This window comes from Heloderma suspectum, chromosome 2 (assembly GCF_057233095.1).
Source record: "Heloderma suspectum isolate Gila_16-S chromosome 2, 16-S_ref, whole genome shotgun sequence".
Classification (NCBI taxonomy): Eukaryota; Metazoa; Chordata; class Lepidosauria; order Squamata; family Helodermatidae; genus Heloderma; species Heloderma suspectum.
Window position 1 is genome coordinate 394,740,807 of NC_139459.1, and position 17,873 is coordinate 394,758,679.

The following is a 17,873-nucleotide window of genomic DNA, read 5'->3' on the forward strand; positions in this document are numbered from 1 at the left end:
TGAGGAACATGAAACAAAAATGTGGTCCAATTGCACATTTTTTGCTGGGGGATAAGGGCATGCCAAACACATCAAGGTGACCCCAGATGTTCATTAGATGCATAAAGTCCAGTGTCCTTGATTACATATACTAAGACACATCATTCGGAATCAGGCTAAGAGAAAACCATGCAGGAAAACTATCTAGCTGAAATGGCCAGTGGCCAACACAGAGCATTTATGCATTCACTTTCATCACTAATTGTGAAGGAATTTGTTCTCATAGCAATCTGTAAGGGGTTCCTTTCCCAAGACTAATACATGGGTTTTATTACTTCTATGCTGCACATGAATTCTCAACATTTACAGGAGTATTCTATGAATCAGATGCCATCTTTAGTTTTTGTTGCTAGATGCTCCTTTGTATTCAGATCAGGCCTCAATACAATAATGTAACACTTGGGAATGAAGATGCAGCCCAGTAGCCCAGCACTGGAGGCCAAGATGGAGAAGACCTGCACGGCCACCATGTATTTCCCCTTCGTGCTCAAGTAGGTGGGCACAAAGGACACCCAGACGCTGCAGAAGACCAGCATGCTAAAAGTGATCATCTTGGCTTCATTGAAGGCCCCAGGCAGCTTCCTGGCTAGGAAAGCCACCATGAAGCAGATGGCAGCCAGGAGGCCCATGTAGCCAAGGGCAACATAAAACATGGCAACAGACCCTTCATTGCATTGAAGGATGATCTGCCCAGGCTGTGAATGCATGTCAGAGTCAGGGAAGGGTGGAGACATCCCCATCCAGATTGTGCAGATGACAACTTGGATGCTGGAACAAGAAATGACAATGGAGTTGGCCAAACTCTTCCCCAGCCATCTCCTCATACTGTTCCCTGGCTTTGTGGCCAGGAAGGCCAGCACCACAGTAATCGTTTTGGCCAACACAGAAGACACAGCAACGGAGAAGATGACGCTGAAGGCCATTTGTCGGAGAAGGCAGGTCACTTTCCTTGGATGGCCAATAAACAGAAGGGAGGACAGGAAGGAAAGCAGGAGGGAGACAAGGAGAATGTAGGAGAGGTCCCGGTTGTTGGCTTTGACTATGGGGGTGTCTAAGTTTTTAATGAAGATTCCTAACACATAGCCTGTGGTTAAGGACAAGAACAGAGCAAAGGAAGCCAGGATGACCCCCAAGTATTCTTCATAGGACAGGAAGGTTATATCCTTGGGGACACATTGATCTCTTTCCTTGTTCGGATGTTGACCTTCAGGGCATTTGGTGCAGTGGTCAGCATCTGAGGAGAAGTAGGAGAAGCAGAAGGAGAAAGATACTGAAAGCAGTATCACTTCCAAAACGGTAAACTGTACCATTAGAATCTGTAATAAGATAGATGTGAGGCACGATGGTATTCACAAAAACGGTCACATCAAGGGTTGAGGGCTGAATGTGAACTGAGAGGGAGTAGTAGGAAATCTACCCTTTCCTCATCATAGTCAGAACTGATCTGGGGTTAGGTATTCACCTAGTTTGAGATGGAGTTGCACTCCTCAGCCTTCAGGATCAGGAATGCCACTTGCAATGGCCGCTGGATGCAGCACTACTCTTGGATGTTTTGATGTGAGCTGTGGCCAGGCGCACATTTGAGCCTCTTTGGCTAGTTGGCCACTTGCAGCCCTTCCCAGAGAAGTCAGAGCAGGCCATGGCAATTCATGCCCTAGTTATGTTACATCCAGATTAGATTTCTGGATCACTCTGTGCAAGGCTGGCTTTGGCCCTGGGTTCAGAAGCTGCGCTTGTGTCAGAATGCAGAAGAAGGATTATTATTTGGTGTGGGGCACTCTGGTCACATCAATGCTGCTCCAGCAACGCTGGTTACCAATTTGTTTGGGGCCCATTTCAAAATGTTCTTCTTCAACTTTACGACCCTCTCAGTGGTCTGGGGCCAGGTTACCTTAAGGACCACCTGTTCCCAAAGGAGCCTGCTCAGCTGCTCACCCAACGCTGGAGGACCTATTGATGGTTCCTTATCATCTGAAGTATGGCAGTGGGGATGCAGCACCCATATCCCCAAAGAGGCCTGCCTCGGGTCATATACTCTTGGCTGTGGAATTATTTTCTAATTCTGTGATGTTAGTAGTTGTTTTGTTTTCTTTTAATTCATTTTAGGATGTTATCTATCAACTGGTGTCTTACTTTCTGTCATTTTAAGACACCTCCAGCCTTTTTCCACAGAAAGGTGGGGTAAAAGTATTTTCATAAATTAATTGTGACTCTCCTGGAGCAGGTGAGAGCTTGTGGTCAAAGCTTTCAAAGTCTCTCAAAATTCTCTGAATAAGCCAGAGTACCCAATTCCCCCAAACGCTGCTGTTTCTCCAATGACACCCACCTTCCTGAGTTGAGACAGTCTCCTCTGGGCACAAAGAACAGGCATAGCAGCAAAGTGGTTGTCCTTCCTGAGTCACCGTGGCAGATCCTGGGCGGCAGCTTTCAGTACACCTGGACGGAGGAAGGGTCTTGCCAGAAAGACGGGGACCATGAAGCAAAGAGTGTTAGGTGCTGTCCACGGAAATGAATCACAGAGGAGGAAGAAGGTTCAATGGGGCCAGGGCCAGGGCCAGATCTACACTTTGTGTCATGTCAAGATGATCCCATCATGGGGACGCTATCTCTCTCATCTGCATCTATACCTCGTAGCTCACCCAATGACATTGACTGCGGTATTTTGCGTGATACAGAATGAGAAGTTGGAAATAACTTTAGAAAAGCAGTATACAGAATGCATAATGTGCCCCGACAGTTTAGAGTGCACGTCCATACCAATGAAAAGCACTTGTGCACACCTAGCCCTGGTCTAGTTTTACTCTTACCAAGTATCCCCTGGCCTTTTTACTTTTGTTGTCTGGGGAGGGGTTTGAGTGGTCTGCTTGATGTCTAGCTACGTGGAAGGCACGCAGCTCTGATACTGCTTCCACAGCCTTACGCGATGCTGAAGTTTAATTGTAATTTTAGGCTGGAATCCAGTCTCTTGAGCTGCCAGGGATTGTGTGTGAGTAGGCCTCATCCATGCTGAAGGGAATAGCAGTATGCAGCATCAGTTCTTGTGAATACGAGTATTCTGAAGCATCTGGATTGGCGAAGCCTCATCTAAATCCAAAAAGCATGGCTTCCTTCTGACTTGGCCAGCTGAACAGAGCAATACCTGCAAGGTGGGCTGAGTGTGGATGCCCTGACATGGTCATGATGCCACCATAATTCACCAGTTTTTCTCTGCCCATGTGTCCTACTATACTACTATCCCTTGCCTTAGCTCTGTTAATCTCTCTCTCTCTCTCTCTCTCTCTGTGTGTGTGTGTGTGTGTGTGTGTGTGGTTATTAGAACTTATCATATCTTAAAGGGACTAATGAAATGGTTTTCACACACCTGGTTAAACCACCTGGACCACATAATTGCATCTTGCTCAATGGTGAATTTTACATCTGAGGACCCATGTCCATCTATACTCCCAAAATTCACTGCTCCAAAGGTCTTATTTGGAAATGCCACCCAGTTCATACTGTCAAATTTGGCTGCCAATTCCCCCTTCTCATCCAAATACACTCCATCCATGGAAGTATTGTAGAAGTGAGGGTTTCCCAGGAAAGGGTGAAACTAGAAGAGAAGAGAAAACACCAGCATTGAGAAACCAGGAAATTCAGCTGGGTAGCCCTATCTTATCCACTGGAGTTCTGATCTCCAAAGACTCGGGACTTAAGGACATAAGAATTGGCCTGATGCTGGATCAGACCAAGAGTCCATCTAATCCAGCGTTCTGTTCACACCGTGGCCAACCAGCTGCCCACTGGAAACTCAGGAGCAGGACATGACTGCGATAGCACCACCACCACCCCATATTCCCAGCAACTGCTGTACATAGGCATACTGCCTCTGAGGAGGTAGCACATAGCCATCAGGACCTAGAGCGAACACTAGCCTTTCCTTTATGAATATCTCCCAAATCTCTTTTAAAGCCATCCAAAGTGATGGCCGTCACTACATCTTGTGGTAGAGAATTCCGTAATCAAACTATGCACTGTGTGAAGTAGTGCCTTTTATTTGTCCTAACTCTCCCATCACTCAGCTTCATGGGTTGACCCCGGGTTCTACTATTATGGGAGATGAAGCAAAATGCATAATCTTTACACCTCTATCATGTCTCCCCTTACCCTCCTTTTTTCTCAGCTAAACAATTCCAGATGTTGTAACCTTTCCTCTTAGGAGAGTTGCTCCAGCCCCTTGATCATTTTAGTTGCCTTCTCCTGCACTTTGCCCAACTCTACAATACCACTTTTGAGGGGCGGTGACCAGAACTGTATACAGTAAGTGTAGTTGCACCATAGATTTGTGTAACAGGAGCATGGTCTTGGCAGTTTTACTCTCAATTCCTTTCCTAATAATGGCTAACACAGAATTCCCTTTTTCACAGCTGCCACATACTGGGCTGACTTTTTCATTGAACTGTCCACCACAACCCCAAGATCTCTTTCTTGGTCAGTCACTGCTAGCTCACATCCCATCAGTTTATACTTGAAGTTGGGATTATCTGCCCCAATGTGCATCAATGTATACTTGCTTAAAGGGTTTCCCATTTTGATACCCATTCCCTAGTCTAGAAAGATCCTTTTTGAACTGCTCATGATCCCTTTTTGTTTTAACTACCCTAAATAATTTGGTGTCATCAGCAAGCTTGGCCACGTCACTGCTCACTCCTAATTCTAGATCATTTATGAATAAGTTGAAAAGCATTGGTCCCAATAGAGATCCCTGTGGGACCCCACTGTTTACATCCCTCTCTTTGCAGAATTTACTGTTTATTCCTACTTTCTGTTTTCTGTTCTTTAACCAGAGGACCTCTCCTCAGATTCCATGACTGCTAAGTCTACTCAGGAATCCTTGGTGAGGGACTTTGTTAAAAGCCTTTTGGAAGTCCAGGTAAAAGGTATTTACCAAATCACCCCTGTCCACAGGTATATTGACAGTCTCAAAGAACTCCAGAAGATTAGCGAGAGACGATTTACATTTGTGGAAGCCAGTTGAAAAATGACAGCTGAAAAATGACAGTTAAGGAGTTGACAGGAAGAGTCAGTTAGTCAGTTGGTGGTAGTTAGGGAGAGGGAGAAAGCATGTTGGTGGGCGTGGGATTGTATTAGCCACAGTATCTCTTCAGTCCTTAAGAAGTGTCAGCGATTATTCTTTTGGAAACAACAAAATTAATAATTGTATTCCTTATGTACAAAATATCACTTTAATAAAACAACTTGTTTAATAGTTCACCTTGTCTCTACAGGTGGTGCCCATCTCAAACCTGAGCCGCTTATACCAAGCTACTAGGAGGTTTTAAAAGCACTTTAAAATGATTTATGGTAGCAGAAAGGGTTAGATAGTGTAACTTTCAGTTATAGTGGCAGGGAGTTCCTGAAATATAAGCATTCATAAAAGAAAAATAAGAAACCCTGTAGTTGGGATTCTCCACTGAAGGACCAGTTTCCCCATATTTAACAACTCCATCATTGAATGGCTGTCACATTCAATAGAGTTATCTGCGAGGGAAAAGGAATACCTGCCATGCCTGTATCCTTTGCAGTCCCAGCCTGTCTCCACTCTCCATCACACTCCACTTGGGTCTGGATGAAAGTGCAGCATTTAAGGCACGTGCCACTGCTTGGATGAGGTTATAGATACTGTAGCTGTCCAGAGACAGAATTTTTTCAACCACATCTTTGGGCAAGGGCGGCAGGGTCGTCTCCTCTCTGCACCTTTTCCTCTCTTTGAGAGACAAGGCATGCTTTAAATATGAACACTCAAAGGCATTCTCTCCAAACCACCCCATAGCATCAAAAACTGTTTCCAAACTGTCATATTTTGGCCTTTGGTTTATATGGATTAAGAAGGAAAAAAAGCCACGGACATGCTGGGAAGACAGAAGGTCATATGTCAAGGTCAGGGTGAGGTCCCAGAAAGCTGTTGTGATCCAGACCTTCCCCATGATGGGTTTTACATACCTATCAGCCATTATTTGCAAGAGGACTACTGTAGTATAGAAGGAACGAATCTCCCCATAGTAGACGGATACGTTGACTTTGTTCCACTTGGGGATGATTTCAAGGGGCAGGGAGCCCCTTTTCAACCTCATTGCTGGGATGAGCTGTGAGAAGGCAGCACAGATGGAATTCCTGATGAGCACAGGTGTGAAGGTCTTCAGGAACCTTTCTCCATTGTCATTGTCTGGAGCAAAGACACCGATCCAGGTCCATCCAAAATGCAGGAGCAGCTGGACAATCCCCAAGTACTGGGCTTCTTCCTTGGGGACCATCCGGTAGATGAAAGGGAACTGAGTTTTATCTCTAAGAGCATGAGATACAAAACCGTAACCGACCTAGAAAGGAATGGTAGGGATTAGTACCCTGACAAAATCATAAATGTCGTACTTCGCTTTTCTCCATTGGCCTGAATCATGGCTTTTCCCATATATGGAAGACAATAGAAGGGCACAGCATGCAATGAGGGTCTAACTTCCCCCAATGAGATTAGCTTTATCCCATCCTGAATGGCTCATTTACCCCAGAGCGTCCTTCCCCAAATATTTACTACATTATAACCTTTCCCCCTTTACATATTCAGGAGAACAATGTATAGAGAAGACTCTTGCAAGTCCCCTGGACTGCAAAGAGGTCAAATCAGTCAATCCTAAAGGAAATCAACCCTGAGTGCTCATTGGAAGGACAGAGACTGAAGCTGAAGTTCAAATATTTTGGCCACCTAATGAGAAGAGAAAACTCCCTGGAAAAGATCCTGATGCTGGGAAAGATCGAAGGCAAAAGGAGAAGGGGACGGCAGAGGATGAGATGGCTAGATAGCATCACCGATGCAATGAATATGGACTTGAGCACACTCCGGGAGAGAGCGCAGGACAGGAAGGCCTGGCATGCTATGGCCCATGGGGTCACGAAGAGTGGGACATGACTGAACGACTGAACAACAACAACAACTCAGTTGACTCTCCTTGAAAAGCCCAAAGATAGAACCTGTCCTTAGCTGAGCTTATTGACAGTGAACTTGTGCCTGAAACTAGATCGAAGCAGTAGCCCTCCTGGGTCTCCATCACATTCTGTTTCCATTTCTTTCCTCGTCGCAGTTACACTTTCAGCCAAGCTGATGATTTTATTTAATTAGGTGATGTGTCTGGAATTATACAACTTTTCCTTTGCCGTATACAATGATCAATAGATCTATCTATCAATTATTTTTTCTAGGCCACCTTAAGGGTAGAATCTTCTCAAAGCACTGTGGTCAGCTAAAGTACTGACTGGGACTGATCTCAGAAAACATATTGTGTCTGATCTGAAACACTGACTCCATGACAGTCAATCCATTTCTGGTAACTGTTCAAAGTCCTGATGCTTACCTTGAAACATTTATACCCAAATGAACAGGAACCTCAACATTTATTTTGATCCAGAGAGCATCTGGATCAAAATAAATGGAGCAAAGAATAAAAGGAAACTGGTGGTTGGAGTCTACTACCAGCCACCCAAACAAGGAGAATTCGAGGATGAAACTTCGTTTCATCTTCATCTTCTCGAAACTCCGATTGCAAATAGCCAATGTTTCAAGGAAGCACAATGTAGTAGTAATGGGGGACTTCAATTTCCCCAATATTTGTTGGGAGACAAATTCCGCAAAACATGGCCCCTCCAGGAAATTCCTGACTTGTGTGGCGGATAACGCCCTCCTACAGAAAGTAGAGGAAGGAACTAGAGGATCAGCTATCCTTGACTTGATCCTAACCAACAGAGATGACTTAGTGGATAAAGTAGCAGTTACAGGAACTCTGGGGGAAAGCGACCATGTTGTACTTGAGTTCTTGGTTCTAAGGGAAGCAAAAGCCAAGCATAGTCAAACACGTACCCTGGATTTTAGGAAAGCCGATTTTAATAAACTCAGAACAATGATTAGTAAGGTCCCATGGAAAGAACAATGTTGTTTAGGAACCTGGAATGTAAGATCAATGAATCAAGGTAAGCTGGAGGTGGTCAAACATGAGATGGCAAGATTGAACATCGACATCTTGGGAATCAGCAAACTAAAATGGACAAGCATGGGTGAATTTAATTCAGGTGACCATCATATCTACTACTGTGGGCAAGAATCCCTTACAAGAAATGGAGTAGCACTCATAGTCAACAAAAGGGTGGGAAAAGCAGTACTGGGGTACAATCTTAAAAACTATAGAATGATCTCAGTACGAATCCAAGGCAAACCATTCAACATCACAGTAATTCAAGTCTATGCCCCAACCACTGAGGCCGAAGAAGCTGAGGTTGATCGGTTCTATGAAGACCTTCAACACCTTCTAGAACACCAAACACCAAAAAAAGATGTCCTTTTCATCATAGGGGATTGGAATGCTAAAGTAGGAAGTCAAGAAATCACCGGGATAACAGGCAAGCATGGCCTTGGTGTACAAAATGAAGCAGGACAAAGGCTAATAGAGTTTTGCCAAGACAACACGCTGATCATCACAAACACTCTTTTTCAACAGCACAAGAGGCGACTCTACACATGGACATCACCAGATGATCAATATCAAAATCAGATTGATTATGTGCTTTGCAGCCAAAGATGGAGAAGCTCTATACAGTCAGTAAAAACAAGACCTGGAGCTGACTGTGGCTCAGATCATGAGCTTCTTGTTGCAAAATTTCGGCTTAAATTGAAGAACGTAGGGAAAACCGCTAAACCATTCAGGTATGACCTCAATCATATCCCTTATGAATATACAGTGGAGGTGAGGAATAGATTTCAGGGATTAGACCTGATAGACAGAGTGCCTGAGGAACTATGGACGGAGGTCCGTAACATTGTTCAGGAGGCAGCAACGAAATCCATCCCAAAGAAAAAGAAATGCAAGAAAGCCAAGTGGCTATCTGATGAGGCTTTACAAGTAGCTGAGGAAAGAAGGGAAGCGAAAAGCAAGGGAGAAAGGGGAAGATATACCCAACTGAATGCAGAGTTCCAGAGAATAGCAAGGAGAGACAAGAAGGCCTTCTTAAATGAACAATGCAAAGAAATCGAGGAAAACAACAGAATGGGAAAGACTAGAGATCTCTTCAAGAAAATTGGAGATCTCAAAGGAATGTTTTGTGCAAAGACAGGCATGATAAAGGACAAAGAAGGCAGGGACCTAAGAGAAGCAGATGAGATTCAGAAGAGTGGCAAGAATACACAGAAGAACTATACAGGAAAGATCTGAATGTCCCTGATAGCCATGATAGTGCGGTCACTGAACTTGAGCCGGACATCCCAGAGAGTGAAGTCAAGTGGGCCTTAGGAAGCATTACTAACAACAAAGCTAGCGGAGATGACAGTATTCCAGCCGAGCTATTTAAAATCCTAAAAGATGATGCTGTTAAAGTGCTGTGCTCAATATGCCAACAAATTTGGAACACTCAACAGTGGCCACAAGACTGGAAAAGGTCAGTTTACATTCCAATTCCAAAAAACGGCAACGCCAAAGAGTGTTCAAACTACCGTACAATTGCGCTCATTTCACATGCCAGCAAGGTGATGCTCAAAATCCTACAAGCTAGGCTTCAGCAGTATGCAAACCGAGAACTACCAGAAGTACAAGCTGGGTTTCAAAGAGGCAGAGGAACTAGAGATCAAATCGCCAACATTCGCTGCATCATGGAGAAAGCAAGAGAATTCCAGAAAAACGTCTATTTCTGCTTCATTGACTACGCTAAAGCCTTTGATTGTGTGGATCACAACAAACTGTGGCAAATTCTGAAAGAGATGGGGGTACCAGACCACCTTACCTGTCTCCTGAGAAACCTGTACAAGGGTCAAGAAGCAACAGTAAGAACCAGACATGGAATAACCGATTGGTTCAAAATTGGGAAAGGAGTACGACAAGGCTGCATATTGTCACCCTGCTTATTTAATTTATATGCAGAGTACATTATGAGAAACGCTGGGTTGGATGAATCACAGCTCGGAATTAAGACTGCCGGGACAATTATCAACAACCTCAGATACGCAGATGATACCACCCTAATAGCAGAAAGTGAAGAGGATCTAAAGAGCCTCTTGTTGAGGGTGAAAGAGGAGAGTGCAAAAGCTGGTTTGAAACTCAACATTAAAAAAACTAAGATCATGGCATCTGGCCCCATCACTTCCTGGCATATGGAAGGGGAAGAAATGGAAGCAGTGACAGATTTTATTTTCTTGGGCTCCAAGATCACCGCAGACGGTGAATGTAGCCATGAGATTAAAAGACGCTTGCTCCTTGGGAGGAAAGCTATGGCAAACCTAAACAGCATAGTAAGAAGCAGAGACATCACCTTGCCGACAAAGGTCCGTCTAATCAAAGCTATGGTTTTCCCAGTAGTAATGTATGGCTGTGAGAGCTGGACTATAAGGAAGGTGGAGCGCCGAAGAATTGATGCTTTCAAACTGTGGTGCTGGAGAAGACTCTTATGAGTTCCCTGGACTGCAAGGAGGTCCAATTAGTCCATCCTAAAGGAAATCAACCCTGAGTGCTCATTGGAAGGACAGATACTGAAGCTGAAGCTCCAATATTTTGGCCACCTAATGCGAAGAGAAAACTCTCTGGAAAAGACCCTGATGCTGGGAAAGACTGAAGGCAAAAGGTGAAGGGGACGGCAGAGGATGAGATGGCTAGATAGCATCACCGATGCAATGAATATGAACTTGAGCATGCTCCGGGAGAGAGCGGAGGACAGGAAGGCCTGGTGTGCTATGGTCCATGGGGTCACGAAGAGTCGGACACGTCTGAATGACTGAACAACAAATGGCAAGTGACTAACGAGAAAAAGAGTCCAAGATGGGGGGGAGCTTTTAAAAAAGGAAATTCTCAAGGCACAATTACAAACAATTCCAACAAGAAGAAAAGGCGGAAGACAACAGAAGAAGCCAATGTGGCTTCACAAAAAGCTTAGAGATGACCTGAAAACAAAAAAGGACACATATAGGAAGTGGAAAGAAGGCCAAGCAACAAAGGAAGAGTACAGGCAGGTAGCACAGAATTGCATGAATGGCATCAGGAAGGGTAAAGCTGAGAATGAGCTGAGGTTAGCGAGGGATGCTAAAAGCAACAAAAAGGCTTTCTTCAGCTACATGCATAGCAAAAGACAGAGGGAAGAAATGGTTGTTCGGCTATTAAATAAGGATGGCAAAATGATAACAGATGACAAAGAAAAGGCAGAGGTGCTCAATTCCTACTTTGGCTCAGTCTTCTCCCAAAAGAGGGTCTATGACCCCCCTGGCAAAGGCGAAGTACAGGCTGAAGGGGCAGGATTGCAGCTTGAGATCGACAGGCATATGGTCAAGGAACACCTCATTACTTTGAATGAGTTCAAATCTCCAGGACCAGATGAACTGCATCCTAGAGTCATAAAGGAACTGGCAGAAGAACTCTCAGAACCACTGTCTATTCTCTTTGAGAAATCATGGAGGACGGGGGAAGTGCCAGATGACTGGAGGAGGGCTAATGTTGTCCCTCTCTTCAAAAAGGGTCAAAAGGAGGAACCTGGGAACTACAGACCAGTCAGTCTGACATCAATCCCTGGGAAAATTCTGGAGCAGATGATAAAGCAATCAATCTGTAAGCACCTTGAAAACAATGTAGTGATTACTCGAAGCCAACATGGATTTGTCAAGAACAAATCCTGCCAGACAAATCTGATCTCATTTTTGGATCAAGTAACCTCCCTTGTGGACCGTGGGAATGCTGTAGATATAATATATCTCGACTTCAGCAAAGCTTTCGACAAAGTGCTACATGATCTCCTGATGAGCAAACTAGCTCAAAGTGGGCTAGATGAAACAACGATCCGGTGGATCCACAGTTGGCTACAGAATCGGACTCGAGTGCTAATCAATGGGACCTTCTCAAATTGGGGAGAGGTAACGAGTGGGGTACCACAGGGCTCACTCCTGGGCCCAGTGCTCTTCAACGTTTTTGTTAATGACTTGGAGGAGGAGGTGCAGGGAATGCTGATCAAATTTGCAGATGACACAAAATTGGGCGGGATAGCTAATACTTTGGAAGACAGAAACAAAATTCAAAGTGATCTGGATAGACTGGAGCTCTGGGCAGAAAACAACAGAATGACATTTAACAGGGATAAATGCCAAGTTCTGCACCTAGGAAAAAGAAACCAAATGCACAGTTACAAGATGGGGGATACATGGCTGAACAACACTACAAACGAGAAGGATCTTGGAACTGTTGTCGATCACAAGCTGAATATGAGCCGACAATGTGATTTGGCTGCAAAAAAGGCAAATGCTATTTTGGGCTGCATTAATAGAAGCATAGCTTCCAAATCCCGGGAAGTACTAGTTCCCCTCTACTCAGCACTGGTTAGGCTTCATCTGTCCAGTTCTAGGCACCACACTTTAAGAAGGATGCAGACAAACTGGAGAGGGTTCAGAGGAGGGCAACAAAGATGATCAAGGGACTGGAAACAAAGCCCTATGAAGAGAGACTGAAAGAACTGGGCATGTTTAGCCTTGAGAAGAGAAGACTGAGGGGAGATAGGATGGCCTTCTTCAAGTACATGAAAGGCTGCAACAGAAAGGAAGGCCAGGATCTCTTCTCGATCATCCCAGAGTGCAGGACACGGAATAATGGGCTCAAGTGACAGGAAGCCAGATTCCGGCTGAACATCAGGAAAAAACGTCCTGACTGTAAGAGCAATAGGACAATGGAACCAATTACCCAGGGAGGTGGTGGGCTCTCCCACACTGGAGGTACTCAAGATGAGGCTGGACAGCCATCTGTCAGGGATGCTCTGACTTGGATTCCTGCACTGAGCAGGGGGTTGGACCCGATGGCCTTGTAGGCCCCTTCCGACCCTACTATTCTATGATTCTATGATTCTAACCTACATAACAGTTGCAAACAACACAATCCCTAAAGCCACCGCCACCACCACCTATTTAGTAGTAAGCCTTCTGCTTAAATCCACAGGCTATACTTCCTGGAAGATGGACTGTTGGCAAGGGACAGGTTGCCCCTCACAAGGGCTGGGAAGAATGTATTTGGCCACAGCATGAAGAACGTATTCAGGAGGGCTTTAAACTGAATCCTACAGGGAAGAGAGATGTAAAGTTGGGGGTAAAGATGGATGAAGGCTCATGCAGCCAATTACCCAGGGAGGTGGTGGGCTCTCCCACACTGGAGGCATTCAAGACAAGGCTGGACAGCCACTTGTCAGGGATGCTCTGACTTGGATTCCTGCACTGAGCAGGGTTTGGACTCGATGGCCTTGTAGGCCCCTTCCAACCCTACTATTAAAAACACATTCACAATGTTAAACTCAAGTACTGACTTTACAGCAAATTTCACTTACTTGTATAGTTTTATCTAGGTTTTGCTTATCACGAGCTCAAAGTCTGTGTTTTGAAGCACATAATTTTCCTTTGCTTTGTTTTGAAACTATGGGGGGGGGCGTTTGTGGGGGCTTTTGGAAAGTCTATTTTTCTATGTTTGCTCATGTATCTTTTATATGCCAGTTGTTCAGCTACTTTGGTATTTGATCTACTTCAATAGCTTGGGGAGTAGTTACATAAAGACTTGCCTTCCCTTGCATGTATCTGCCTAAATATTGATATCATCCTCAGACACCCTTCTCTGTGACCCCTCCTCCCATGTTTGAGAAAATTAAATTTCAAGAAAGAATGCTTGGGAATGCAGCTTTCATTTAATTTCTAGTTCATGATTCGGCTACAATGTGTCTGTTCTGGGTCTCTTTAGGTTAGAGAAAAGATAAGAAAGACAGGACGTGATCGAAGTTTATACAACGATGCATGGTGCAGAGAAAGATTTTTTTCCCTCTCTCATCAAATACAGCAAACCCAATGGCATCTTCCAAAGAAAGTGAATTGTGGGAGATTCAAGATGCATGGAAGAATTCAGGGCTTCTTCACCCAGCACCCAGCTAAATTATGGGATTTGCTTGCGCAAGGCTTGGTTATGACCTACAACTTCGATGGCTTGAAAAGTGTATTAGCCAAAATCATGGAGCAGAAAGCTCCCAATGGCTACTAATCAGGAAGGCTAATGGCCATACATCACCTCCAGGATCAGACCCAGTGTGCACCTCCGAATACCAGTTGCTGGGGAGCAGCAGGGGGAGACCACGATTGTTCTCATGTCCTGCTTTTGGGCTTCCTGGAGGTATCTGTTTGGCCACTGTAGGAAACAGGATGTCGGACTACACAGACCTTTGGATCATGGCTCTCCATATATTCCTAATGAGGAGAAGTTCAATAGACACAACCATACAAGAGAGTAGGACAAGAATAAGCATGCATGTATATTTAGGGAAGCTAAATCCCTCTCTCAGACCCCTTTCAGCCCTCTGAAACATGATTGTCAGGGTTGGATCGAAGCCCATAGAGCCCCAAAGCAGTTCTGATTCTGGGGAAGAGATAGAAACTGTGGGACAGGAACCCGCATGCTGTTCAGAGGCACCGTTGGAGGGGGGCCCCCTCCCTGATCACATTCCTGAGAGTGGTAGCGACCCTGGCAGGCAGGGGAAGGGACAAATGGAGCTTTGGGACGCTAGGCGCCAGCACAGAGACAAGCGGAAGATGGAGGGCACCGAGAGGAGGTGCTCAGCCTGCTTGGCGTGACATCAGCTGCGCCCTGATGCCCCACAGGAAAGGGGTGTACTTTCGCCTCCTAGCCCTTAAGTTCAGAGGCTTCCCACCTTTACCCTCCAAACGGAGGTCAACTGATTCACTAAGGCTAGAAACCCCTTGTAGGCAGCTCTCTTAAGTTTCCCTCATTAGGCTCATACAGTTAGCATCTGTAAGCGTCATTAGGTTGAATGGAAATAAAGCCTTGGAAAAGAGCCCTGTCGTCTGTGTGTTGATTCTGGCTACTTGAGGATTTCAGAAGGCAGCAAGGGCGCTCCTGACAATGATTTTCGCTATATATATCTATGGCTCCCTTTTTGTCCTCTCAGGAGAAATTCCAAAACATAGATACACTCAGCTAACTCCCCTCCCATCATCCATACCTGTGGGATTTTGTAGATGCCCGATGTGGTTGAAATCTCTTTGGAAATGTCCGATTCAGCCCCTTCAATAACAGCCAAGAGTTTATTCCATTGTCCACAGTAATAGTTTGGAACATTTGCCTGCCCGGAGGAGAGCAGGTCTACCATGGCACCATAAGTCATCCTTGCACTGAAAACATTGTCAAAGATATTGTAGCCCAGTGTGATGTTGGGTAAGAGCCTGGGGTTCTGATTGACCTCCTGGATGGCAAACAAGTAGGACAAGGTGTGCCAGTATGCCAAGGGTCCTATCCTGCAAAACCACATGTGTGACATTGTCAGCCTATGTTCAGTGAAAATAACATATACAATTCCTTGAACTCTACAGGCTGGGCCTGGCACATTTCAGGCAGGATGTTACTCTGAATTATACCTATGTTAGCTCAGATCCAGAAGCACAATAGCTGATCCTCCCAGAATGTGTTACATGTGTGTGAGAGTTTGTGCGTGTGGGCGGGGGGGAGGTAGCCAGCTTTATAGTAAAAAGGTATTTACAATAGGCAAAATTTATGATCACATGGCTCAGATGCACACATGGAAGCCTATGGTATTTTGTAATACTTGGATTTATCTATAAGTATGCATGATGAGAATAGATGGCAGCACATTTTAAACACTCCAACAGACAGACAGAGTCACTGCCATGCATCAGACCCCAGAGAGAGAGAGAGAGAGAGAGAGAGAGAGAGAAGCAGCATCTCAAACTGTCACTTGGCAAACTCTGCCAGGATTATTAAGGGAGACTCCAGCGGTATTCCAGTCCAAACTCCCAATCTTACAACATTAACATTTTAAGCTCCAGTCCTATAGACACATACCTGGGAGCAAGGCCATCTATCGAAGTGGGGCTTACTTCTGAGTAGACATGAGTAGAATTGCACTGTAAAGGAACCTAACCAGACTGGAGTGGGTAAAATAGCAGGCCTGCTGGAGATGAGGTCCCAGTGTTCATAAAGCCTTTGAACTTTTCCCCCAAAGGTGGGAAAAACGGGGCTAATATGGCTGAAATAATTTACCAAACATAGGCCAGAAGCCTATGAAGTCAGCCTGGAGCCTATGAAGATACACTCAGGTGATGTAACATTACATCTATCAATACAAAATGACCTACCATGAAATTCTGGTGAATGGAGACATATAGAAAATGGGAGGTTCAAGGGAAATTGGTACTACAGATATGACCCCGCTAATCTGGTAGTCTCCTGGCTTGTACCAATTGAATGGTTCAAAAGGATCCCTTCTGAAAGACAAGGGGCATTTTGCCTTCAGTATCCCAGACGCTGCATGGGGCAGCAGCAGCAGCAGCAACAGCAGGGGCAGAACTCGGTTCATTCTGGGTCTGCCTGCTACCATCATCTCCCTTAGGACTGCTATTGGCAATATATCCATCCAAGTATTAGAAGCCAAAGCCCTGTTCCATGACCCAGGCAGCTCAGATCACTCAATCCTGTGGAGGGAGCCAAGGATTGAGGGCTTCAGAGCCAAAGGAGATTCAATTACACTGCACATCAGCACACCCCCTACCTACCCTCAACCTCTGTCCAGGCTCTCAGTGGCACAGGGCAGAATATTTATATTCCACTCCCTCCAAACACAGTTTCAAGGCATTGCCTCGTGTTTCTCCTGGTGTTTATGTCATTGGCCTCAAAGGTGATCTCTGGGGGGAAAACCTCATGGGATTTGGCAATTATCACCATTATTTAGATAATTGTAAGTGGGAGAATCACCTCTGCAACCCTTTGGCCTCTCTGTATGGCTCCAGGAACAGAACTGGAGGAAAACATGGCTTCGAGAACTTACCAATGAGGTTCCAGATTCTGACATGGGACAGTGAGGGGGCAGGGGAGCTTGGCCAGACCTGTCCTATACCACCCTGAGAGACAGGATCAGGACTAATCCCACAACATACTTAGTACTGAAGAATATGAATCTAACAAGCTGTGTCTACCAGCTCACGCCATTGATGAGAAAGAATGATTCCAATGGGTATTAAATGCAACCCAATGTCTTTATTAGGGCTGTGCACGGACCGCCCCCCCCCCCCGATCCACTTTGGATGCCGCTCCAGATCATCTGAAGTGACCCCGATCTGCCTCGGACTGATTCGGACCCCTTCCGATCCAACTCGGCTCCAAATCCGAAGCGAGATTCGGCTATCCGGATCACGCAGTTTGGGCATTTTCCCATTGACTTGCATGGGAAAACACAGACGGTCGTAAGTTTTTCCAGTTTTTAGGATACAGGCATGAAATTAGGGGACCTCTCCACCCCCCTGGAGAGGAGGCCACCTGCGAAATTTCAGACAGTTTGGCCCTGTGGTTTTTGTGCTAGGCGGAGTTAAAATCTGAGGTTTTCCAAAGCAACTCTCCAAGCAGGGTGCTGTAACTTCTCCCTGATTCCACACATGCTCATGACACCTCGGCCCCTCCCAGCCCTCCTCGAGGGCATCTGACCCACCAGAGTCCTGGCACTTTGGCCCACTGGCTTTTGTGCAAGACACTGGTGAAGTCTGAGGTTTTCCAAAGAAACTCAGAAAGCAAAGAGCCGTAACTTCTCCCTGTTTCCACTGGTGTGTGTGAAACCTGGGCCCCTCCCAGCCCCCCTTGAGGGCACCCACTTGCCAAATTCCAGGCACTTTGGCCCACTGGCTTGTGTGCAGGGCACAGGTGAAATTTGTTTTTTTCCAGGAAAACTCCCAAAGCAAAGAGCTGTAACTTCTCCCCACCTCTGCCCCTGCCAACACCCCGAAGATCCCTCATATTGCG

General features: G+C 45.5%; 1 protein-coding gene across 1 annotated transcript in view; it reads right to left on the bottom strand.

Annotated features, from left to right (window-relative positions):
* The window catches only part of LOC146356498 (vomeronasal type-2 receptor 26-like), a 40,744-nt gene extending 25,513 nt beyond the window's left edge, over positions 1 to 15,231 (bottom strand). Inside the window, exons 1-5 of the mRNA XM_084830151.1 lie at positions 15,070 to 15,231; positions 5,577 to 6,392; positions 3,401 to 3,628; positions 2,366 to 2,492; positions 371 to 1,273 (exon numbers count right to left, since the gene is read on the bottom strand). Of these exons, the coding sequence (XP_084686277.1) occupies positions 371 to 1,273; positions 2,366 to 2,492; positions 3,401 to 3,628; positions 5,577 to 6,392; positions 15,070 to 15,231 (2,236 nt within the window). The remainder of the gene's footprint in view (positions 1 to 370; positions 1,274 to 2,365; positions 2,493 to 3,400; positions 3,629 to 5,576; positions 6,393 to 15,069) is intronic.
* Between the last annotated feature and the right edge of the window lie 2,642 nt (positions 15,232 to 17,873).